At 39.8% G+C, this 24,709-nt stretch overlaps 2 protein-coding genes across 3 annotated transcripts in view; both read right to left on the bottom strand.

The window, feature by feature from the left end:
* Positions 1-259: 259 nt before the first annotated feature.
* Positions 260-7,453, bottom strand: CLDN12 (claudin 12). Of its 2 annotated transcripts, none has more exons than XM_027897349.1 (3): positions 7,277-7,453; positions 4,164-4,231; positions 260-2,040 (listed from the first exon to the last, which is right to left on the bottom strand). In XM_027897349.1, the coding sequence occupies exon 3, from the start codon at positions 2,016-2,018 to the stop codon at positions 1,281-1,283; it is 738 nt and encodes a 245-aa protein (XP_027753150.1). In that variant the 5' UTR covers positions 2,019-2,040; positions 4,164-4,231; positions 7,277-7,453; the 3' UTR covers positions 260-1,280. The 2 variants fall into 2 exon arrangements, with proteins under 2 accessions (XP_027753150.1, XP_027753149.1); XM_027897348.1 differs by lacking the exon at positions 7,277-7,453 and adding an exon at positions 6,777-6,862.
* A 1,526-nt stretch (positions 7,454-8,979) lies between these two features.
* CFAP69 (cilia and flagella associated protein 69) overlaps positions 8,980-24,709 on the bottom strand; it is a 58,106-nt gene continuing 42,376 nt past the window's right edge. Inside the window, exons 23-31 of the mRNA XM_027897346.1 lie at positions 20,418-20,611; positions 20,232-20,323; positions 19,007-19,151; positions 16,354-16,427; positions 15,356-15,408; positions 12,506-12,613; positions 11,908-11,985; positions 10,817-10,940; positions 8,980-10,067 (exon numbers count right to left, since the gene is read on the bottom strand). Of these exons, the coding sequence (XP_027753147.1) occupies positions 9,847-10,067; positions 10,817-10,940; positions 11,908-11,985; positions 12,506-12,613; positions 15,356-15,408; positions 16,354-16,427; positions 19,007-19,151; positions 20,232-20,323; positions 20,418-20,611 (1,089 nt within the window). The 3' untranslated portion in view covers positions 8,980-9,846. The remainder of the gene's footprint in view (positions 10,068-10,816; positions 10,941-11,907; positions 11,986-12,505; positions 12,614-15,355; positions 15,409-16,353; positions 16,428-19,006; positions 19,152-20,231; positions 20,324-20,417; positions 20,612-24,709) is intronic.

The raw sequence follows: 24,709 nt of genomic DNA, 5'->3' as shown, positions 1-24,709 counted from the left end.
TTAGAGCTACAAGGCGAAACTCACAAGTTATTCAAAACCTCATCTTACAGAAAATGGGAATGGGAAGCTTTTGGCAGTTGAGAGGTGGCAGCAGAGAAAATAACTGGATTTTAAAATAGCTGAATTTGAAAGGTGTTGAAGAACAAGGCTGAAAAAGTAAAGCCTAATCACTAATTAAATAAGCAACAGCGTGAAAAGTCCAACAACCATAAAGATCAACTCTGAAAAACTCACAAGCTCATTGCTACTTGTATATACATTTAAAAAAAAATAGATTAAAAAATATCTCCCCAGGGATATAACCACTTTCCTAGAGAGATGTTGTTATAGCTTGTGTACAGTGTTCCAAAAGAATCTTCCATAGCCTTCAGAATTCTTCATGGCTTTCCTAATCCATTTTGTAGTGACACTTCTCTCCAGAACTGAACACTTTATATCCTACTTCAAAATCCATTTTTAAGAAGGCCTTCAAATAAAACATTCAAGCTTCTAAACAGAATTTTAAATACTAGTGTTTTTTTTTTAATCACAAAATAGATCTAACAAATTTGCTAACTTAGTAAAAAACAGACTAGAAATAAAATTGGCAAAAAATTTCTAGCCTCCAGTAATTCATAAAATGCTATTACAGCACAAAACAACATTCTTAGTTAAATCAATTTTATTCCTTCTGATGGCTACTTTGAAAATAAGGGTAATTTGGCATTAATTCTGCTAGAGAAGTTCCTAAGCGAGTAGCTTTTTGTGTGTGCAGTGAAAAAAAAAGAACCATGCACAGAACTGAATTAGTCTGCCAAATACCCTTTTCAGACATCACATAATAAAATACGTGTGTCTAGATGAACAGGAGACTCAGTGAATCTCCTGCACTCAGTTCCACTGCCTGCATCTGGATAATACATGGGTGCAAGGGTTTTACAACAAGATCAGCATCTAGTAATAGCTTATCAAATATCTAAGGGGTTCAAACCTGCTTTGATGTCAGTAAGCAAAACAATGGAGGGATACTATTGTTAGTGTACTGTCCCAGCATTAGCAGCAATTTCGTCTGTAGTGAGATTAGAGTTAAAAAAAAGAAATAAAAACCCCAAAAAACCAAGTTGTTCAAGAAGTAACAAACAGACCAGAACAGCAACGAACTTGGATTTCCATTGCTTTGTGCCCTAGGAAACTTGACCTTAAAAAGAATTATGCTCAGTGCAGGGCAGCAGAGAGAATCAAGCCTGCAATTTTCATGGTTTGAATGAGCACAAGAGCTCAGCTTCCAAGACTTTGTCTCCTTAAGATGAATGTGTCACAACAGGAATGTCAAGTTCTACAGTAGAGAGGCGGGAGCGTGTGGAATAGGGCTGCGAGGCATAGCTGTGCATACTGGGGGCGTGGGAATACAGAGGCTGCCAGAACGGGGAAGGGAGGCTTTTGCATGCACAGTACCACAGGAACAGCAGGATGGAGGTGAAAAACAGACCGCCGGCGCTGGCAATGGCAATAAACACAGAGATGTCAAAGCTAAAGACAGGCTCGTATTTTCTGTTCAGATAATTGTTATAAAAAATGACCCAGACGGACGGAATGAGACAAATGGCACAGGCAAGCAAGAACAAGAGGCCAGCCACGAGGTGGCAGCCTGCACTGTTCACAAGGCATTTGGCCAATTTGACGTTTGGCACGGTGGATACAAAGGCTGTGTTACACATGCCAATCATGCAGAGAAACAGAGCTGAGACAGCAGTAAACATACTCAGAGGAAGGGCAAACTGCAGAACACGCAAATCCAGCTGATCGACAGCAGTGTACCACTGTGGGTCATAGATCACACAGTCTCTGCTCCCATCAAAGCGAGCACACTTAATCCAGAGTCCAGTGTAAACGGTCACGTTCCTCTCATTCTTGTTGTATGTGTAGAGTCTCATTTGCCTCCAGTTTGGAAGCAGAACTGCTGCAAGGAGTCCGGCTACGGAGGCTGTTCCACTGAGGAAGGCCAGTACAGTTGCTGCGTGAACATCCCGGCAACCCATGTTTGCCCACAGAAGTTGTTTCCTGCAATTAAAAAGAAAAATATAAAAGAAAATCAGTAGGTGAAAGCTTATGGACACAGGACTAACTACAGTTGACTAATGGCAGGTTAATAAACTTACATGGCAGCTGGTAGGCACTAACTCTGTGGCACCTTCTTTGTCTGACACACTTAGCGGTAACACTACCACATTCACACTTTATTGAAACGTCAGATTATTTCACACTGTTGTGACTGCTCAGCTGACAGACTGCTACATTCACTGTGTTTAAGATGAAAAAGGAGCACATTTCAATGTGCAAGTCTACACAGCCTTTCACTCTGTGTCACTGTATGGACTTTGTCACGGAGTCCAGGTGAAGCTCACTGCGTGAGCTTGATTTGAGTTCACCTGTCCTCAGCTGGCAGCTTCCTCTCTTCAGCCCAAATGTAGTTTCAGAGTACACCAGTTCTACCACGCTGCCATGTGAGTAGAAGGGAGTTGCCTAAAACCTGCATCATTAGACTGGCACGGAATGCATATGTAGGCAGTTATACACATTTATATAGGCCAAACTGTTGGGAGAGCTGTGAGCTAGTGGTGGAGGCTCTGCTGAGTAATTTACTATGAATTTTTCAAAAGCAACTGACAGTTCCTCCACGCTTCTTTTGCCTTTCAAAACCAACTGTCCAAGCACACAAACAATTACAGAAAGCAGGCAACTTTTCACCTTTCCCTCTTCAGACCAAGTGTTGAAGAATACTGCTTCCTTTTCAATATAACCACTGTCTGTGTCCCTAGTATTGGCCCCTAGTATCTGCAGTCCTTGCCTGCAGAGGTCCTGCAAAACAGTCTCAATGATGGGTCTTTAAAAACCAAACAACAAAGGAAACTAAACAAAAAAAAAAGACTCAAGTTATCCCTTCTCTGCACGCTCAAGACACTTTAAAGAAGCCTAATTCATAATAGGCACTGAGCATTCACCCCAGAGTGTACTTGAAGCTGGACACTAAGAATTACAGTACCTAAAAATGAGCAGATATTTTGCAAATTGTTATCAACTCCTCCTGAAATGTCTTCTGAATCATTATACTGCAAGGTGCATATCTGTCTAAAGTCATAAAACACTTTAGGTATGAGAAGTTTTACCTAGCACATATACAAGTAACTGAGTATCTGTATTGCAGAAAGGTTACAGAAATAGCTGCAGCCAAAGAGGCAACTGGATCTGATCCCCGCTCTCCTTCAACGTCTGCAAACATCAAATGGCCAGGGAGTTCCAGCTTTCAGATAAGGAATTCCCATGTATACTGGAAACAGATTAAAAGCAAGCCATATAGACAGCCAACATTTATTGATTATTTAAAGACAAAAAATGAAGTCTAATTTGTTTCATAAGAAACTATTAGTCATTTATTTTATGCCACCTAACCCTGAAGGACTGCAACTGACTGAAGGCACCACTTGAGTGCTGATCATACTCTTCTTTAGAAGCACTGAAGTGAAAAGAAATAATGACAAGAACACATTTATGCTAAAAATGTACCTTATTCATCAAAAAGATGGCATTATGTTGTTGCTAAGAGTAGCTGAGTGTGGACAAGCCACTGTTCTCATGACAGTAGCTTTTTTACACCGTGGGTCATTAGCAGGAGGACCCCTGGGTAGGGGGACCTGAGAATTGCTGCCATCATGATTGATTTAATATTATGCTTAATCTCAGCTTCAGTAAGGTCAACACAATCAACTTGCAAGAAAATGGAACTTATAACAAATGAGCTTGAGGCGTAAATCTAATATAGCATCAGATTTTGTTCTCCTCAAGCTTGATACTTTTGCTTTTCCATAAAGAGCTTGCCTTTACCTGGATAAAACTTTCAGGTAGGAATGCCCTGCAGACAGGACATTCTCCAAGACAGAGCTCTATGAGAAGCAGCTGGAATAAACACATGACCGAGCAGCTTCAGAAACCCTCTGCTTCTGAAAATTCATTTACAATATTAAATTACTGCAAATAAGTAAGTTATCTATGATCCCCACATCAGGTGAGACTTGTCCCATCTTACAAATACTGCTGGCAGTATATAGTATATATAGCTGCATTTACAGATCCCTGATTAAGACAGTAACAAAACTGATGTTGTCTTAAATGGATCCAGTACTTACCAGCAGTGTGTCCAAATCAAGAGAAACCTTAGCAACTTTTAGAAGTAGGAAAAAAGGTCTTACTGCATCTAAGAAACAGAAAAAAGAAAGTCAGCATCACATTTGTCTCGCACAATTTTAGCAACAGTGTTTACACTGCAGTTGAGAGATTAGGAATATCAGACATGCTTGCATGTGATCAACTCCATCACCTTGCTACAATTTCCTCTTATTTAAAAAACAAAACTCAAGCTACTTTACTTTTCTTCCCTTTTTTTCCCCCCAGAGCTTGTTTTCTACCTACTCATCTTAAGAGATAAGGATCACAAAACTCCCTTTCTTATGGGTGTTGTGAGGAACACAGATATTCACACTCTAAATTTTATGTTTCTAGCAAAAAAAATCCATGTAAAAATCACACAGAATGATTATTTCAGATGTTATCTTCAAAGCTGTGCTTAATCAGCAGGGAGGAAGAGGTGCAATGATTATTTCATGTCAGAAAACAAAACACAGGCTCTAAATTGTTTATAAACTTGTGGTTCTCTATTCCTTTCTGGCTTCTACACAAAGGTTTCAAGGAAACGTAAGACAGGAAATACAGATGATGTCTTTTCAATGGCTGTCCAGCTTTTCCAGAGGAAGAGAAAGGATCCTCTTGTGGATTCTCTTTACCCCTGCATCTAAGTCCCAAGAGCAACTCTGCAGGCATAATACTAAAATCACTTTTCCACTGCACAGCACCAGACCTACAAGTGTGTCATTATGTGACTGTTAAATGCTACAACGTAAAGGTGAGTTTGCTGGACTAACATGTACAAGGACATATTCTAAATTACCTATATCAAAACATGAAATATTATAAAATTCATATACACATAGGCTCCTGGGGTGCAACATCAAAGAAATTCTGATATCAAACTATCTAGCCAAAAATCAAACTTACAGCATACACTCATGCATCTTAATTTTTTCACTGAGAGAGTAATCTCCAAATCTGAAGCCCTCCAATATGAATTGCTATGGCATATAATGCAAAGAAAATGCACACACAATCAAATTAAGCATCTCTTGGGATTCCCACTGCCAGGTTCATCAAGACATGAAGCAATTTGGGAAAACTAACTGCATCAGCACGTTCCACTGCATTTGGAGACACAGCGTGCCCCTTTTTTTTTTTAAAGTTTAGATATCAAAAACGGAAAAGTATGACTGCAAAGCTTGGAGCAGCAGCTTTGTTAACTAACATTACTGACTAATTTTCAAGCTCTCTGTGCACTTCCCAGCAACTGAAGCCAAGATAAACACACAGACCTCCCTCAGCAGGTTCACACCCATAAACAACCGTAACAACCATAATTAAGTAGAAAATTAGTACAGGCAAATAAAGCTGTCAGAGAGAGCTGTGCCCAACCCAGCAGTCCCTCCCATGAAATGATGAAACCTGTGACCACCAGCTGTTGTAATAAACAGATACAGAGCAGCTATGTAAATATTCCACAATATTCAACTCAGAAAGCCACCAATTTCGGTAGACATTTAAGGTTTTTTTCCTCTGTTTAGTCCATCTGATCTTATTGCCTATCACTGGTGGTGCTGAACAACCTCAGCCACTTCTGAACTAGCTGTCCAAGAGAAGAAAGCACACTTTGGCCAGGATAGATAAAACCCTGCCTTGCCTCAGATTCTAAGCCCAAGGATTTTACAATATATATACTGTATATATGTATATACATATATATATATATATATACACACACACAGTATATATCTACTATATATATACAATTTCACGGACAGATTTTACCATAACTTCTACTCTAAAGATCCATGTTGCTGTAACAAGAGATGCCAGCTGAAGGTCTTAATGGCCCACAAGATAAAAAAATGAAACAAAGAAAACAAAAAGGACATTTACTAGAGATGTAATTCAAAGGTGAGTAAAACCAGCTCTGTTCCCTTGCACGGCCTTGAGAAGACCACGGTCTGGGAGCCCTTGCTGTTCTGTAAAGCCCTATAGAAGACAAGTCACAGTATAATTGATAAACACAATTTATAAGCAGATGGGCTCTCTAACTATCACAGGAGCATTAGCAGTTTAACATTTATTATGAGTTTTGGATAACTGGCCATCAAAACCTAAAGGCCAACAGCTCTCCTGTTTCAAGGTAACTGTTAGGAACTGCTTCAGAACCAGTGCCACCACTCATTTCGGTCTGGGTTTTTTTTTTTTTTGTTTTGTTTTTGGTTTTTTTTGTTTGTTTGTTTGGTTTTTGTTTGGTTGGTTTTGTTTTTTTCCTTCTGGAAATCAATCACGCAGTTTCAATTCTACAAAACTCCTTTTAAAATTAAATTCAGATGTACTGGGTTAGAACTAACAATCCTAGCCAATAGATTAGGACTTCCAAGAAAAACCTGGAACACGGGTAATTATTTTACCGACTGATTTGGAAAGAGCAGAAAGAGAACACACGGAGCCCGCCCGAGGAGCGCCCTCGACCCCCGCCCGCGGGAGCGCTCGGAACCTGCCGCACTGCGATGCCGGACTCGCGGGGGGGAACCGGGAAAGGCCGTGGGGATCGGGATCCCCCGTGCCTTGGCCCCGGACAGCTCCGCCGCGGTGTCGCCGCTCACCTTCCCGCCGCCCAGCCGAGGCTCCATGGCCGCTGCCGGCCCCGGCGCCGCCGCTCCTACCCGGCTCTGGGGAGGCCGCGGCCGCGCGCGGCGTTGTGGGGCGAGGCGGCCGCGCCGGCGCAGTGCGAGCCCGACCCGGCACCACAGCTCCCGGCGGCCCCTCAGCGCCCCCGCCTCTGCCCGCCTGCGAGCGAGAAGGGAGGCACCTCCCGGCTCCTGGCTGGGACAGTCCGTGCTCTAAAACATGGTCTGCCAATACGCCAGCTGTCCGTGGTCAGAGGAACCTGAGCACGGCACTCAGGTCCTGCCCAAAGCGGCCAGCGCCGTTCAAAACAAGCTGTGTTTTTTTTTAAACACACCCCACTCCATCAGTTACGTGTGAGATTAACACCAGAGTTCACAAAGCCTGTCCAAAAAAAAAAAAAAAAATTTTCGTCTAAGAGAGCAGCTGCGGCTGCGAGTGGGCAAAGGTGGGAGGCAGCGCTTGTCATCACGCTCACCTCGACAAGTCCTTTGTCGCCACCCCGAGTGCTGTCAGGGTGGTGCCGTCTCCTGCCCTCAAAGCCCTGTGCTCCCGGGGACTTCCCTGCCAGAGGGCAGCCAAAGCCAACGGGCACTGATGTCTGCGCTCTCGCAGGTGGCTGTTGTGAGGAGCAGCTGGAGCAATTGGTGGAATTTCAGTGCAAACACGTTCTGGAATCAGGTGCCTAGAGGGGTGGCTGTGGGAGCATCTTGCAGCACAGCGATCTCTCTCTGGAGAACATCCAAGCACATCCCAGCCTGTTGCCCAGTGTGCCTCGTTGGGTTTTTGCAGTGATGCTCCCAGGCTGCCCCTTCTCCTGGCACTTCCCAAAGAGTTTCACGTTTATTTTCACTTCCAGGTCCCCAGTACCCAGGAGGACCACTGGGGCGGGGCTTGTTAGCCAAGTCTGCAGGAGGGATACGCTGCAGCCTTTCTCTCTACCCAGGAGCGCTCCGATTCCCGTCCGCAGCGGACAGCCGCAGCGTGGAATCGTGGAATCACTAAGATTGGAAAAGACCTCTGAGACCATCAAGTCGAACCGGTCCCTCAGCACCGCCAAGCCCACCACTAAACTATGCCCCCATATGACATTCCTACACGTTTTTTTGAACGCTTCCAGGGATGATGAATCCACTACTTAGCTTACAGAATCAACACTAGACCATGTTGCTCCAAGCCCTGTGCAACCTGGCCTTGAACAAACACTTCTAGGATGCAGCGGCCACAGCTTTTAAGGGCAACCTGTGCCAGAGTCTCACCATAAATGTTACACTACTGCTTCCCCTTTTTTTCATCCCATTGCATCAGCATCTCCCAGCCTGCAGAGCCCTCAGCTGACAAGTTTTATCTCCCCAGGTAAATAAACCAGGAGCATTTAGGATGCTACTGAATGGAGTAACTTCAAGCTTCCCTGTGATGATTGACCCAGATCAGGCCGCTCATTGCAGCAGGACATTCCCCCCACACCCAGCCGGCACGGAGTTTTGGCAGGATTCTTGCCTGCCTTCCATGCCCTTCTGGCAGCACTTAACCAATGCCCTCCCAGATTTCCTGGCAGGGAGGACACAAAACAGACCCAAAATCCATGTGGGGCTGGCTCAATTCCTTAGCTACAGCAGGCTGGACAGGCTGAAGCACTCTCTCCAGCATGGCTGGATGTCCCAGGTGGCACTTGAACTTTTTTACCAGGCAACTAGCAAGAGGACAAGAGGACAGCCTTAAACTGCACCAGGGAACTTTGGTTTGGAATGAGGAAATTCTTTACAGAAAGGGTTATTAGACATTGGAATGGACTGCCCAGTGAGGTGGTGGAATCACTATCCCTGGAACTATTGAAGGAAAGACTGCATGTGGCTCTCAGTGCCATGGTCTAATTGACATGGTGGTGTTGGGTCATAGGTTGGACTCAATCTCAAATGTCTTTTTCAACTTGAATCTGTGATTCTTTGAAATGGAGTATCAAAAATTGACAGCCTACACTTAACTTTAGTGAAAACATATTAGCCTCAAACACAGTAAAACTAGAGGAAAATCAGAATAAGATCCAACATAAAGATAAAAGAAATGTATGAAAAACCGTACCTTTCTTAAGTCTTAAGTGACTGCTTAAATGAAATTTAGAGAAGCAGGGTTTGATACATATACTTACAAAACAAAACAAGACCAAACTAAGAAGACTGATGTATTCAGTCTTATTTTGCTTTGCTATCCATTTAATAGCTTTGAAGTAGAAAACACCCTGACAATAAAGAACTTTTTTTTTTAATAAAATGTAAGTGTGCCTTTTGTAATACAAAATCTAGAACATCAGCTATTCCCAAAATTTACAGATCTGATTGAAAAGCAATCATTTTCTTCACCAAAAAGTAATATACCCAACAACTCCATAAAAGGAGGGAATTACAAATTAAGCCTGGAAATTTGGAATCAGGATTTATACAATTAAGAGGACTACATAGGCACCAGCAGGTGTCAAGAAACCTTCCAACATTACATTATCAGCCTTGCTTTTTGTGCTTCTTTAAGTCATTTCCTTGCAGCCATTTATATGTGTTTTTCTTAAAATCCTTAAAACAACAAAAACCCTCCAATCCAATGCCTGTCACAGTAGCAGAACTGGTTTACCTTAGGAACACCAGACCCTGACAAATTTATCCATGAGAAATTCCCCTTCGTGTTTCTGATGCCTGTGGCTCAAGATGTAGAGTGGTTGAACTTGCTCCTTTGCTATCTATGCAGGTTACATTCCCTCCATTAATCTCATTTGGCAAAAAATATTCCAGGAATCATCAGCTGTTGCGCTGTGCTTTGAGTTGGACAAATTTTAATCACTAACTTTACCTACTTTACTCTGTTAAGTAGGTAGAAAACATAAATCAAAAAAACTTGCCCTTTTCCCCACTGTACCCAAGTGCCTAAGGAGTAAATGGGAGGGAGCAGGGAACTCTGCAGTGACGGTAGAGAGAAAAAATAAATAGAAGGTCTGCATAGCAACAGCTTCATGTACATACTAAAAATATTAAAATGTGTTGGACCAATGCAGGAATGCTATCTTCTATTAATTTTTTCTTCTTGGGAAGTTCGTAAAAGTTGTAGTTTATTTTTCCGATATTCTTCATTCTCCTGCTCTGCTTCCTCATATATGGATTTTCTTATATATGCTTTTAGTTCCTCAATTCCTTCTCCAGTATACGTAGATATAGGAATTACCTCTTTGAATTGAAGTGTATTTGCAGGAATCATTTCTTCCTCTAGTAAGTGTAAAAAGTCTGGAAAATCATATGGAAAGAGTTAGTACAATCTCCAAATACTGTATCACTACAAAGTCCATAAAATCCCATTAAATATGGAAAATAAACTTCAATAAATCACAGTAATAAACATAACTGCAATTAGTATACAGCTATTCTTTGTTTAATTAGTCTTTTAAAAAATAGCCAAAGCCTCAGAGGACAAGCAGTATCACAGCAGCTATCCTATCCTTAATGCTGCCATGAGAAGACACTACACACTTCCAATGAGTGCAAAGAAATCCCAAGTTGTAGAGTATGGAAGATCAATGGTCTTCAGCCTTTCTGGTTCTTACACACTCCAGAAAATAGAAAGCTATTCACACCAGTGCAATTGCAAAACTGAAGTAAATCTACATAGATCTATGCAGAATTTTCATGTGTATACATATATAATTGTATGTATGTCAGTGTCTGCAAGAAGACCCTCAATGCAGGTTACTCTTATTCAAAACCCCTAGACTGGAAACTTACTGTCCCATCTCATAGTTGGGAAAGATTGTCTAGGATATCTCCAGTTTATTAAAATCCTGCCCCAACAGTGAAACCAATGCCACTACCAATGGGTATAAACAGAGCTCTAAATGCAGAAAGTGATTTTAAATATATGTTCAAATAATAAATTTACTATCTGATTTCATTTTCAAACAACTCTTTGCCAGTGCACAGTTACCCAATGAAATCTTAATGCTACTTTTGTCAAAGGTTATTGTTGGAATTTCATTTACCCTGAGGATTCTGTAGTTGTGACATAAGTTCATTCAAGTTGTCCTTTGCACAAGGCAAATCCATTTTATTAATGGCAAGAAGTGCAGGCTTTGTTACGAGTTCCTCTTTGTACAGCTCCAGTTCCTTAAAAGAAAAGTAAATTCACCTTAATTAGTATTTATAGTTTAACAAGTGCTACTTCAATTTTACATTTCCTCTCTCATTTGTTTAATTGCCTAAATAGCCTTTCATGCCTAGGCAGCTGTGCGATTGACTCAGGTGCTCAAGGCTGATATATTAAAGCAGTCTGATAGAAGAGAATAAGTGATTCAGTCATTTTTTTGCTCAAAGACAGATTTCAGGTAAACAGGCTAGCTCATTCTGAAACGGCCCCTTATTTAAGAGAACAGTTCTAGTTTTTGTTCTTTTCTGATATCCACAAGCACAAAATCAATTTCAGGAAAACTTCAGACCTATAAAACGTATAAGAAAATTATTGGGAAAGTTTTCTGATTCTTAAGCATTTTAATGGACTTCAATTAATATCAGAAAATCACAACCATGAATAAAGTAAAAATAAACAGCAATAGCTGAAATTCAGAAGATTCATCAACTTAAGTCACACAGAAATAAATTTGAAATTACATGGTGTGTATTATTTTAATCAGAAGCATAGGTAAGAGACAGAAACAGTGAAAGTCTGCAAAGCTGGGGCCTGATGTCTCAGCTCTGTTAGGCTGTGCAGTCAGGACAGCAAGGCAGGGATTTAACTGCACACATGTATTTCTGCTTCCTAAAATGCTACCAGACTGGGGAACTGAAAATGATGCATCTTATTACCGTTACTTGACTGTAACAAATACCCCATATGCTGCACATATTAATGACTTTTATTATTAATTATGTTGTACCCAACATAAACTGGAGTGGTTTCACCTGAACAGGTAAAAATAAAGACTTCATCATTTTGGAAAATCCTAAGCTCGTTAACTGGCCTTATATTATAAATCCAGAAGACACACTAACATTTGAAAGTTTCTTGATCACAACTGAGCCATTTTCTTGGCTCAACGTGTAACTACAACTGCCAAATTGGAAAATAAGAACTTACCTTTGTTAGAAGCAATATAGTTTCAAAGGGTGTTCTGAACTGAGTCTTAATAGACAGTTGAAACCCAGAAATATCAACCTGAAAAGGTTACACAAAAACAAGATTTGTGGTATTAAATTATGTTACAGTATCAAGGTACTCTCCATCAACTACTTTGCAGTGGAAGTCCATGTACATGCCTTCATTCCTGGGCAAATAACAGAGGGCAATTAAACACCAAACTAACATCATCAACACTGGAAACACAAACTGGTTAGTTCTGATGCAGTGTTTGTCAAAGGTCTGTTTTTCAAACCTCTTAAGGCGTTCTTACAGAAAAAAAAAAAAAAGAAAGAAAAAAATTGCTCCATGCTTTAATTACGCTTGGAACACTTCCATGATCTAAATTAATTGGCAATTTTCCATGACAAATTGTATTTAAGGATTTATTATCAGTTGTTTGAGTGTTCCATTCTGTAAGCACTATCACAGCTATATTTATCATAAAACATGCAAATTACAAATGATTTCCTAAATTCCAACTACACTGCAGTTAAGATGCATTTTATTTACTGTACTGCCTTTGATTTTAATGAACTGTATATTTCATTTAACTTACAACTAAAAGCAGCTGTTTGGTTCTTTCTACATGTTTGAGGAATTTGTGGCCCATCCCTCTGTTCACATGTGCACCTTCAATCAGTCCTGGGAGATCAGCTACTGAAATCTAGGAAAACAAAAGTTTCAAACAAAATATTTCCAACAAGGAAAACCAGAGATTTTAAACTATCAACAGCAATTATCATTTTATATAAACAAAACATAAACTAATACATATTGGCTGCTTCAACTTTCATCAGAAGCAGGTCAAACAAAATGCTGCTTTTACACAGATCGGATGCTCCTCATGTTTCCCCCGTCTATTTATTTATAGCTGTGTGCAAAGTAGAAAACAGACCTCAGCAGAGGTCTCGAAAAATTTAGCTATTACCTGAGAATAAAACAGACTCCTAAAGGCAAGAAGATTAGGCTATCACATTTGTATAGAATTCAAACTGTCACTGGAAAACAAAATAAAGTCTGTTCCTTGTGGCTACAGAGGATCATTACTTCAAATACAAACCCACTTAACATTGTTCCCCTGAGTGTGAGAAGCTACAGGAATTTGACTTCTTATCTTCAGCTCAAATGAGATTTTGATTAGTCAATCTGCTTCCAACCAGAGCCCAGCAAAGACTGCCCCAAAGAACAGGGACCTTCTAATTTTCTCTGCTGGTTGAGAGGGTTGTACACAGTTGTAAAGAAGAGCTGAGACAGACCAGAAAAGAGCAGAATAATAAAACTCACAAAACAGCTACTCAGTAAGTCACAGAAAGCTAAGACAGATAGTGAAGTAAAGAAGAGCAAAAGTAGGGTCTTCAAATCTAATACCCATTTAGACAGCAACTGGATTAAATTAAACAATGCTCAAAGCCAGCATACAATAAAATCTCCAGTGTGCTACCTATTGCAGAAGGTGACTCAGATAATCTGGTAGAAAATGAAAATGCTTCTGCTAGTTTTCATAATCTGGTACTAAGACCTGAAACCAAAGTCAAACTCAGATCCTCTACTTTTGTGTCTTTTATTTTCCAAGAAGAAATGACAGACAGCATCAGGTAACGTGCATTTATTTTCTTCTGTATAATGTACTAAGATAAAATAAGCAAATTCCTACATATTTCTTTAAAAATATCAATCTTCTGTAGGAAAAAAATAATGAGTCATTGTCCCTTGAGTGATACAGGAAAGACACCTCAATTATTGCTCGTAATTATGTTGCTGATGTTGTTTTGATTTCAGCAGTTGCAATACTGAGAGTACTTCCTCTTACTCACAGATGTTCCCTGTAATCACAACCACTAGTTCCCTTGACTTTAGAAAAGAGATATTTTGTCCATATGGTTCCTATATACCACCCAACACTGTAGTATAAAAACCAGGAACTGTAAAAATAGCCAACAAAAAGTGTAATTGTCTATGACAAGAAACAGACTTCAAATAAGAAAGCCAGGAGAGCAAGTAGATCTCTTGCTGGAGCAAAATACACTATTAAAAAAAAAGAGGTCCTCATTCATGGCAGACAGGTTTTTAAGAAGGCTATGAAAAATCCTGTTTATTTGCAGCAGAGCTTTCTAGGATAAGCCACCCTAAACTTGAAGAAAAAATGAATATAAAAAATTTGCCCGTAGAGATGCAACATATCTAAGGGCAAATCTGACAAACTAGACTGTTGAAGTTTGTAAAATGAAGGTTTCAAGCATCAGCTATTGAATCCCTGCAAAATATTGCTTTACATCTGAGGGGTATGCTTTTCTGGTTAACCCATCTGAAACCCTTTTATGCATTTGCCTTTTATCTTGGAAGTGATGACTCCAGTGCTGCATGTATCATACACTTCAAAAATAACATAAAAGCACATCAAAGAAGATTCAAGCTTGAGGAAAGAAAATGTTTGCTGTAACCTTATATGAAGTTGGGTCCAAAATCTAAGAGTTTAATTTTTTAGCATTGGTTTCTCCCTCAAGGGGATACTGCAGAACTGTGCACCACACAGTTATCTGACAACTTTATCTGAAGAAGCTGGGTGGAACACAGTTCACAAAAATTAGGGTGGTAGGGCAGTAGCTCCACCAGTCCTTCTCCCGCCTACCACAAAAGGAACTGGACCCAGGTACCTCACCTCTCAGGTAGTGCACTATCCTGGCTGTTCAGGCAATCACTATTATGTCACACTATTTTAGTTTTTTATTAAAAACAAACAAACAACCCCCCAACCAATAAAAAACAAAAAGGCAAAAACCAAACTACAAAAGTAAGTTAGATCAGTCAATCTAGAAAGCCATAACAGGAAGTTATGATAGCTCGGTTATATTCACAAAATTCCATCATTTACTACTGTAGATCTGCAGCTATTGACAAATCTAGCACTGTTTACAATCCATTCTGAAAATGACTCATTCAGTCCAGAGCTCTCAACTTGCAGAAAATTTGCTGCTTCTAAATGAAAGTAACAGGCTAGTCTCTGAAACAGTTATTTTTTTCAAAGTCTTGAATTTAGTAATAGTATACTAAGACACAGCAATCTCAATTCATTAAACAATTTCAGGCCTCTAAGATTATAAAGCAGGATTAGAACCACAGAAAGGAGGCAAGGGAAAATGAGAAGCCATTGACTAAAGTGGCTTGAAATCAGCTCTATGTCATATTACTCTATTTGGCTATAAAGTTTTCTTCTTATTACTTCAGAGAATAGTACTTTTTCCAAAAACTCTTGTTATGACCATGTAAATGCATTTGATATGTACAATTGTAGATACACATATGAAAATAACTATAAGTTTTCATTTTCTTTCTGAAATTATGTTAAGCAACATAACTAATCATTATATATAACTAACAACCAACCAGAGTGAACTTTCATACCAACCTGCTTATAATCTGCATATATGATCTTTCCGAGTTGAGGCTGTATAGTTGTAACTGTGATAAGGGAAAAAAGACAAAGGGAAGACAACAAAACTCTTTTAAGCATCTAAAAGAAGTTTATGTTACAAAACATTTAAATGTTGTAGGACTTTCTCACTATATTTAAACTAAACAAATGTTCAGTAGCAAAAGATTAAAAAAGGAAAAGGAATAAGGAAAGCATAAAACAAGAGGAAAAAAACCAGACCACTCAAAAAACCGACTGGCTCACCAAACTTTGTCTGTCTCTGCAGTTCTGTTACCTCATTCCAAAAAGGGAACAGCAAAGCTAGAGAAGTCTCAGACACAAAAATTATTATCTGGACTACAGAATATCTTCTAAACAGGGAAAAATAATGAAAAGCAAAGTGAGATAGGACTCTTCAAATGGAGAAAAAGGCTGTATAGAATCAGGAGTGGTGCAAGAAGGTCGGTAAGAATTATCAGTACTTGCACTCTTGCTTTTTAATTAATGAAGATTAGACAACTAATCCTAATTTACCGATACAAAAGCAATAAAAATTTTCTGTCCCTTTTACAGTGGATAGATTCAAAATCTTCTCTGTTCCAAAAACAGGTGGCAGCTAATTCCAAAGCATACAAGATGTATATGCAAAGGAAGTTGACGGTACATATTCAATAGACTGAGGACATTATACACCACAGAGATGGTGCATCTCAGATGGAATAAAGTCAGATGAAATGAAAATAAACAGACCCTGCATTCACAGGTTGCAACACTACGAGAGTGTGACAGGGTTTGTACACTTGAAAACCTGAGGTGATTAAAGGAACTGGACACTGAAACAGCAAGTATCTCTTTCAAGTATTTAATGTAATTAAAAATCAGCTAATATAGTCATCCCCTATTCTTTATTATAAACCTGCAGACCAAGTCAGAGAAAAGACTTCTTGCTTTCATGAAATATTACTGCTCTAAAAATAAGAGTAAGAACTTACATGCATAACTTGCAATCTCAGGTTTGGCATGAGAAATCTTGCTTAACAAGGATGATTTTCCTGCATTTGGAAACCTGAAAAGGAAGTTGGAATTTTTACACTGAATAAACACTTAAGTGATTCCTGTATACTTTATTTTCAAATGCACTATATTATCTTATTGAAATTCAATGCTATCAGCTCATTTTTGCACTCATTTACTGCCCAGATCAATATGATTTTTTTTTTAAATCAAATCAGAATAATTTTTCTAAATCCAACAATACTTCCCAAGAATGCAGGGAGGTGACTTATGTAAATACATGTGTAATGGATTTAAGGTAAATTTTTCAAAGTCACTCGGACAGAAATACAGCATGACCATCCAGGTCTACTTGAATTCAGCTTTCATGTGCTAAAGCTAATTTTGTTAATTACGGTTACATTCTAAAACCTGTAATGCAAGAACATCTTATCAGTTGGACTTACGGTCTTTTGACATATCAGTCATGGTTCATGAAATCCTACAATTTAAGTGCCAACGATATCTATGCTATAGTTTAGCTAATATAGCAAAGCAAACCAACTCTGTGAGAGAGAGAGAGGGACTTTGTGTATATAGACACATACATGCAAAGTTTGTGTATGCTTTTAGGGCATCAGTGTTGTAAGATGGATCCTGAAATTAGCACTAACCTGCTTTGTTACCAGGTAAACTAAAAAGAGCACCAGTGAAGATTCTGGAGCTGGTCTGTGCAGACCTGACTGTTGTTTATAAGGCATAGCTATACCTGCACACCACAACAAAAATGTTCCTTTAGGGATACGCTACTTTTTAGAAAAGCTTCTTCACAGAAAACATCTACCCACTGAAATAGTAACCCACGTTAAAACTGAAATTTTTCAGTAGCACACACTTGTTTTAGAGATTACCCTGAGCTGTAAAAGACACAACAGCCTTGATCTATGTCAAACTTGAAATTAACGCTGACATTAAAGGACAGACCACAATCTTATTCTTCACATTTCCTCTAGAAAGATGACACATGACTTGTGTTCCAGTCAAATTCACAGACAGATGTTCATCACGGTATTTCAGTGCAACAGTAATCAAAGAACAGTGTCTACAGGCAACTGAACGCTGGTCAAAAGATACAAAGGTATGTGTCCCACAGAAAACCATATACTCTCCACTTGAATATGCAGAACCATGTCATGTTAACAAGATTGGTTTACATTAGGGGCCTTTATAAAAGGGATGTACTCAAATCTCTCTTAAAAAAAGAAAGCAACCTAATGACTCCTGTTATAACATGGAAACTATTGAGGGCAGTTTTAATGCACTCTGATTATGGAAGGTGCTTAAAAGACATTCTGGAAGGTTATTCTGGTCATCTCCTCAAGTGAGCATTTTGGTTCCACTGAGGTACAATATGTTCTTTGAAATTTAAATTGCAACCTAGTCTAACACATCACAACCTGTACTCAAACCTGATGGGCCTCTCTCAAGTCTATGTGTTGTTTTTACCTGATCTAACAGCAAACCACTTGCAAAAAAGTAAAAGTAACAAACACAAAGAGATCAAAGGCTGATTCATATTCTCAGCAAGAAAATTACATGTTCTTCTAATTGACTGATAATGATTTTTTAAATCCATTTTGAAACTGCAGCTAAAATACAAGCCAAAACACAAGATTAAAGAAGCATCAGTGTCATAGAACTCCTATACTTTCACACACTCTAAACCAAGAAAAAAAGTCTGTAATTACCAAAGACTAAAAATTATATAACTTTAGATAACTTCTATATTAATAACCTGAATATTTTTATATAATAATATAAATATATAAAAATTATATTTTATATAAATTAACTGAATTATTTCTAACAAGAAAAAAAGAGAAAAACATAACTAGAAAACCATGCTGTCTTTAAGCATCTTTCCATTCTTTACAGATATATACCAGTCAGACTACTTCCACTCAAACTCCTTGTTATTTCATGTTTCCTCTGGTTTTTATTAATAAGGACCATGGAGCTGACCTATGTGTAGCAGATACTGAGTAGACCAACACTTTTACAACTGTAGTTTGTTGAAAGCTTTCTCCAAGTAAACATATATTTATCTGTGTTGCTATAAAGCAGCAACATTGAAAAGCAGGTCCTACTGTTCTAGTTTGTAATTAGATGTAACTAGTTTGTAACTAGTTTGTTACTGTTTGTAATTACTGGCTTCCTACATTCTAAGCTGTTTATTGGGGAGAGTAGGCAACACAGCCTTTGGAACTCTTTTTAAAAACTACTGCTGCAAGGATTCACTTGTGCCAGTACCACGAAGTCAAGCATGCAATACAGATAGTGCTCTTGGCTCTATTTTGCACCTCCTACTTACTTCATAAACATTAGCTAATAGTATTTTGATAATCACTGCAATTGCTAAATGCCATTATATTACTAATTATATGTTACTCCGATTCATGAAGCTCTTTGCCCACAAAAGCATAACCAATATTTTACAAATTTTAAAATTAATTCAATCTGATTTTTGCAAACTGCAAATAATTTAAGTGACAATGCAAATGTACAATAACATTCTCCCTCCAAACTCTCAAATTTCTCTGAAATCACATTTGAAATTTACTTTGTTTTCTAATATTAAACTACAGTACTTACCCAACTAAACCAACATCTGCTATAAGTTTCAAATCAAGATGAATAATTCGCTTCTGACCTTTGCAAGGCAAAAAGTTTGTGGCCAAAGAGCCTCCAAGACCTCCGCGAGCTGCTAAGAATCTCTCTCCTGCTGCATTAAGTTCTCCTGAAAATAAATTCAGTAGTGAAAAAAACACAATCCCCTGCAGTAGTTTAGTTGTGATTTTCCACTTAAATGTCTCTGATTACAAGAAAATTTTCTGTATGCTTCCTTGCAAGATTTGTGCCCTCAAGGTCATGGTGTTTCTTCCTCTTTGGAAACAAATGAAAGCTATCACACCCCAGCATTCCCCTCTGTTATGCAGTTCATCACCTCAAAAAAAGTGCTAAGCACAGGCAGGCAAAGTATGGCCAAGATGGTGATGGTGGTTCTGAAGCCTCCAATATTTGAATTCAAGAATACCATGAAAAATCTGCATTGATAGAGTTGTGGCTACACAATGTCTGAAGAGTTTGCTGTATTTTTTCATTAAGATGCAGGCTATGGTATCTCCCTTAGGGTCAGAATAATTGAAAAAAAAAAAAAAAGGCAACATTTGGATACCTTTAGACACTGACATGCCTACATCATAAACAATTCTTGCCACACACCTTTAGTTAAACATCCAAATTGGGGTAATTTATGAATGTAGTTTGAATTCTAAACAGTATGAGAAGAAAAACTCTGAAAAATGGCAAAGGAACCATCTATTTCAAGAACACTGTACTGAAAGAGATCTTCTTGGTTACTACTGAGCCCCACTCTTTAAAATAAAGAGTAAAAAACAGTTATGTATTTTAAGTAACCTGAAATATTGACATTTAGCAAGTATCTTTGTCTGCTAAGCATTGTCATAATTCAGTAAAGTTATAGGGACACTTACCTGGGTTTATTTTTGTGAGGTCATGAATGCTTCTGGGGGGGATCACTATGGCTCTCAGACTTTACCACTTCTTTGCAAAATAACTTTCTTTCTGTGGCATTTAATGACACAAACTAACTACTGCCAATTTCTGGAAGGGGTCCTTGCTTTTCCAAAAATTTCTACAGTGTATTTGTTTGTCAACTCTTTGTCCAAACAAAGAAAAACACACACCTATTTTAAGAAATGTTTAGCGTTAAAACATCATTGTGTTAGAAATCTGCTAATGTTATTAATAAATGTGATAAATACCAGATACATTAAAATAAAGTAAACGTTCTTACCAATCTGTTTGCCATCATCAAGAACAAGTGAAATTCCAGGAGGCACATGAACTTCACAATCTTTGCCTTTTTCACCTTTTAGAGCTTTAACACTGGGAAAAATTAAACCAGGCTTAGTAACTTAAGCTGAAATTCTGCCTGCTCTGAAAAGTTGTGTGTAACAGCTTTCATCAGCCTGACTCTTACCTGCTGTTGGCTCCTGTTCCAGCTACAAATCGCTTGTGGGGATATTTCTCCTTAATGCCCTTTAAGGTGATTCTTTCTTTGGCGACAAACCAGACATCACCACCTCTTCCTCCTTCCCCTCCTAGACGAGGGTAACCCATTCCACCAGTTCCTCCTCTCACATAGACCCGCAAATCGTCTATGAAGCTGCCATACTAACAAAACAAGTTTCAATATCAGTATTATGTTCTGTTCATATTTTGCTTTACAAAAATATGTGTAAAACGGCTTAGATAGAACTCTGATGGCAACAAACGACAGTCCACAAAGCAGGCACGTAAAACTCCAAAATATTTTTCAGTGAGTGTTTGACATATCTCCTCCGGCAGCGACACTCGCGGCACGCAGGGCCCCGGGCAGCGAGGCGGGCCGGGCAAGCCCCCGAGCCCCGGACACGCGTGGGGCATCACCGCTGGCAACACGACCCGGTCCCGGCCCTGCCGACCCCTGCGAGGCGCCCCGGCAGCGCGGCAGAGTCCTGCCGGAGCCAAGCGCCGGCCCGGGGCACGGGAACTCCAGCAGGGGCCACGGGAGCGGGACCAGCCCCCCCCGCCGCCCGGGCCCCGCCGGCGGCACCGTGCGCCCGTGTCCCAGGCCGGCCGCACTGACCTTCCGCAGCAAGGCCGCGCCGCACCGCACCATGGCGGCAGGAGCCCGGCCCCCGCGGGCTGCGGGAACGAGAAGGGCCGCAGGGAGGGAGAGCGGGAACTCCCGGAGCTGCCGCTGCCGCCCGGGGAGCGCACGCCCGGCCCCGCTCCCGCCCCGCGGGTGCGCAGGCGCGGCCCGGCCCGGCCCGGCCCCCCGCTTCAGGGCTGGCCCGGCCCGGCGGAGCCCCGGGCAGCGGGATCGAGATGGTTCTCTGCAGCGCCTAAACACGCTCACAGGCTTTGCACTCTGTTCTTATTGCTGGCCTGCTTTTTCCGCTGCTCCATGTTATTTTTAACAATCAACTACATATTCTGTTCCAGCTCAAAACGCTTTTAATTTCTGCCCATTGGATATGCTTGCATCCTACTGTTACGGAATACTTAGAGCAGAAAATCTTTGAGTGATATAAATAGAAGAGTAGGAGACGATGTGGCTGTTGTCTAGCCTAAGTCAAGTCCCCAAATTCCATGCAAGCCTTTCCTCAGTGCCAAAGCAGTTTCACCCCAAGGTGCATGGAAAGATGGATCATGCGAATGGCAGAAAAGAATTTATTACAGCAGCAAAAAAAAAAAAAAAAAAAGCAAAACTCATTTGTCGCGCTTTCAGATCAGGGGGAATTCATTTGCAGTTCTGAAACAGGTAATATGAAAAACCCAGCAGCAGGTACTTTGAACAGATATGTTAAGTCTTATGATTTGAAAATAGCAAACATGGGTCTGGCCTTGTCCTTGAGGCATTCAACTGAGAGGTCCCAGCTGAGGGCTTGTTGGCTTACACTCCTGTATGTGCTCGTGACTGCGGTCTCCAGAGGACAAGCTACATCATGAGTGGCTGCCTGTGGATGCCCATCTCTCTCTGTTAAGTCTTTGAAGTGACATGGGCTGAACTTGGACTGTAATTGCTTAACTTTGAAAAGAAGAAAAGTGACCTGGCCAACCACAGACCCTAATACTTGGTCTCAGTCTCATCACAAAGCTTTGGAAAAACTCACATTTGCTATATTAGTACTTAAAACCTTTGATACAGTATCACCTGAGCAGGAATTAGAATATGGGGTTTAGGAAAGAAATTGTGAAGTGAGATAGTCACAAATAAAGTTGGAAAGGAAAATGTAAGGCTTAAAGGGTTTATTATAGGACATCTTATTTGATATTTTTTGTAGTCCTGATAAAATCAGGAAGTGCATACTCATGAAATTTCAAAATGAGATATGCTTAGGAATCATCCTAAGAATCACAGAAATGTGCTGGTTTGGCTGCTATAGAGTTAATTTTCTTCACAGTGGCTAAGATGGGACTGTGTTTTGGATTCATGCTGAAAACAGTGTTGATAATTCAGAGATGTTTTAGCAATGACTGAGCAGTGCTTACACATAGCCAAGGCCTTTTCTTCTGCTCCTCACCCCACTCAGTAGAGTGGGTTGGGGGTGCACAAGCTGGGAGGGGACACAGCTGGGACAGTTGACTCCAGCTGACCAGAGGGATATCTCATACTGTGTGGCATCATGATCAGTAATAAAAGCTGGGGGAAGAAGAAAGAAGGGGTGGGAGTATTTGGAGTGATTGTGTTTGTCTTCACAAGTAACTGTTATGAGTGACTGGTCCCTGCTTTCCTGGAGATAGCTGAACACCTGTCTACCCATGGGAGGTGATGAATGAATTCCTTATTTTGCTTTGCTTGTGTGCATGGCTTTTGCTTTCTCTGTTAAACTGTCTTTATCTCAACCCAAAAGTTTTCTGACTTTTACCCTTCTGATTCTTTCCTCCATCCTGCTGGTGGGGGAGCGAGGGAGCAGCTGCATGGTGCTTAGTTGCTGGCTGGGATTAAACCATGACAAGGGATTATTTCAGGAGATGTATTTTGTTTAAAGTAGGGGGATATTAATGTCATTTTTTAAGGTCCTGATAAAATCTCATTTGGCGTACTGTGAAAATGTCTAATCAATTGTTCTATAGCTGAGCTAAGGTTGAAGTGAAAGAGAGATAGAGGAAAATTAGGTGCATCACCGGAGAGCTTGAGAGCCTTTCATAAGAACAGATTTTAGGATAGCTCAGCTTGTTTATTTCAGTAAAACAAAACCAGAAAGGAGACACAAGTGCTGTCTATAAATATATCAGGAAGGTAAACATGAAGGATGAAAACCATTTAATTTTCAGGGCAAAAACATAAGAACAAACAGATTTGTACTATTCAGTAATAAATATATCAGGAAACTAGAACAATGTTTCTAGCCGTTACTGCAACTGAATTATGAAACAGCTTTTTCATGGAATTAGTGGGAGCAAAAATATACCTGTTTTTAATATGGCCCTTCATGAATGTACGAGGTGATTGTACAACAGAGCTTTCTGTACTGGCAGAGAACTAGGCCCTGTCATTCAGAAGGACCTTCCTGTTCTGTGTTACCATGCCAATTCATAGTACAAAAACCAGAACATTTTGTCCAGATTTATGATTCATAATACGGAAGGAGTATTATGAATCCATCAAACTGAATGGTAGGCAAGGTTCAGAAGTCTTTACATATGCAAAAGTTAGGCTGAGCTACTGAGACTTGGGTAAAGCATATGATGTCAGCATTTGGTAGAAAAGAACAGAAAAAAAGGAGATAAGCAAAAGAACATTTAAGTCAGACAAAGAAAGTGCAGGGAAGCTGCAGATGGCAAGAAGTTTATCAGCAAAATTCTTCAAGAATCAAGTCATAGCCCCAGAGCTCTTCTTGGATACCAATACAAGTATATAGGAAATTATCCCTTGTTTTTGTGCTCTGTTCTGCTTTTGTGGTACGTACTCTCTGAATTTAGACCTGTGGAATCATTACAACTGTACAGAGCAGGTCTGTAGCTGGTCCACTTTAGCAGAGCCTTAAAATCATTGTGCTGAACTTCCCTAATATACAGCATGAAGCTAACAGCTTAACTGGCCCAGAGAGGCCAGCAGAGCTACTCACCAATGTTAGTTCAACTTATGTAATCAATCCACAACTCAACTTCAAAAAAGAGAAATAAAGAAAAGCTGTATGCTATGAGTTGGAGGTGTTAAATTTATTGAGATAACACTAGATTTGTTTCAACACAGAGCAAGCTCATACCAACAAGCTCATACCATCAGGGAATTAAATAATATTTAATTGGAAATGTGCCACTATGCATTTTCTGAAACCTTTTATACCATTAAGTGCCTCATCACACATACATGATGTTAAGAACTACTGAAATGGAATAATATAAAACTCTGAAGTTTGAGGATATTTAGATGTTTCATTGTCTAAACACTTTGCTTCAGAAATGCATCTGTTCCTCCGAGGAGACACTCTCTTATGCAGGGGCAGCACTGATTCTATCGCTAGTGTGTATCCTACTTGATCTTCAGCAGCAGGGCTGTGAGCACTTCACTGTCAAACCTGGTGGCAGAACGTCACTGTTATTTCTTCAGAAGCTGCTAATCAGTGATGCAGAGGGTGACTCAATTCTTTATCTTCAGTGAATCAATCTTTTTTACGTGTGCCTGTGTCACAGAGATATCTATAATTCAGTCACACAAAAGGCTGATAGCATTTTAAAGGTCTCCAAAAGGGTTTATACATAGTCAATGTGTATTCTGAG

Source organism: Empidonax traillii, unplaced genomic scaffold (genome assembly GCF_003031625.1).
Source record: "Empidonax traillii isolate 1590-97213 ecotype Southwest subspecies unplaced genomic scaffold, ASM303162v1 scaffold536:size430271, whole genome shotgun sequence".
NCBI lineage: Eukaryota > Metazoa > Chordata > Aves > Passeriformes > Tyrannidae > Empidonax > Empidonax traillii.
This window is presented reverse-complemented; position numbering and strand designations above follow the sequence as displayed.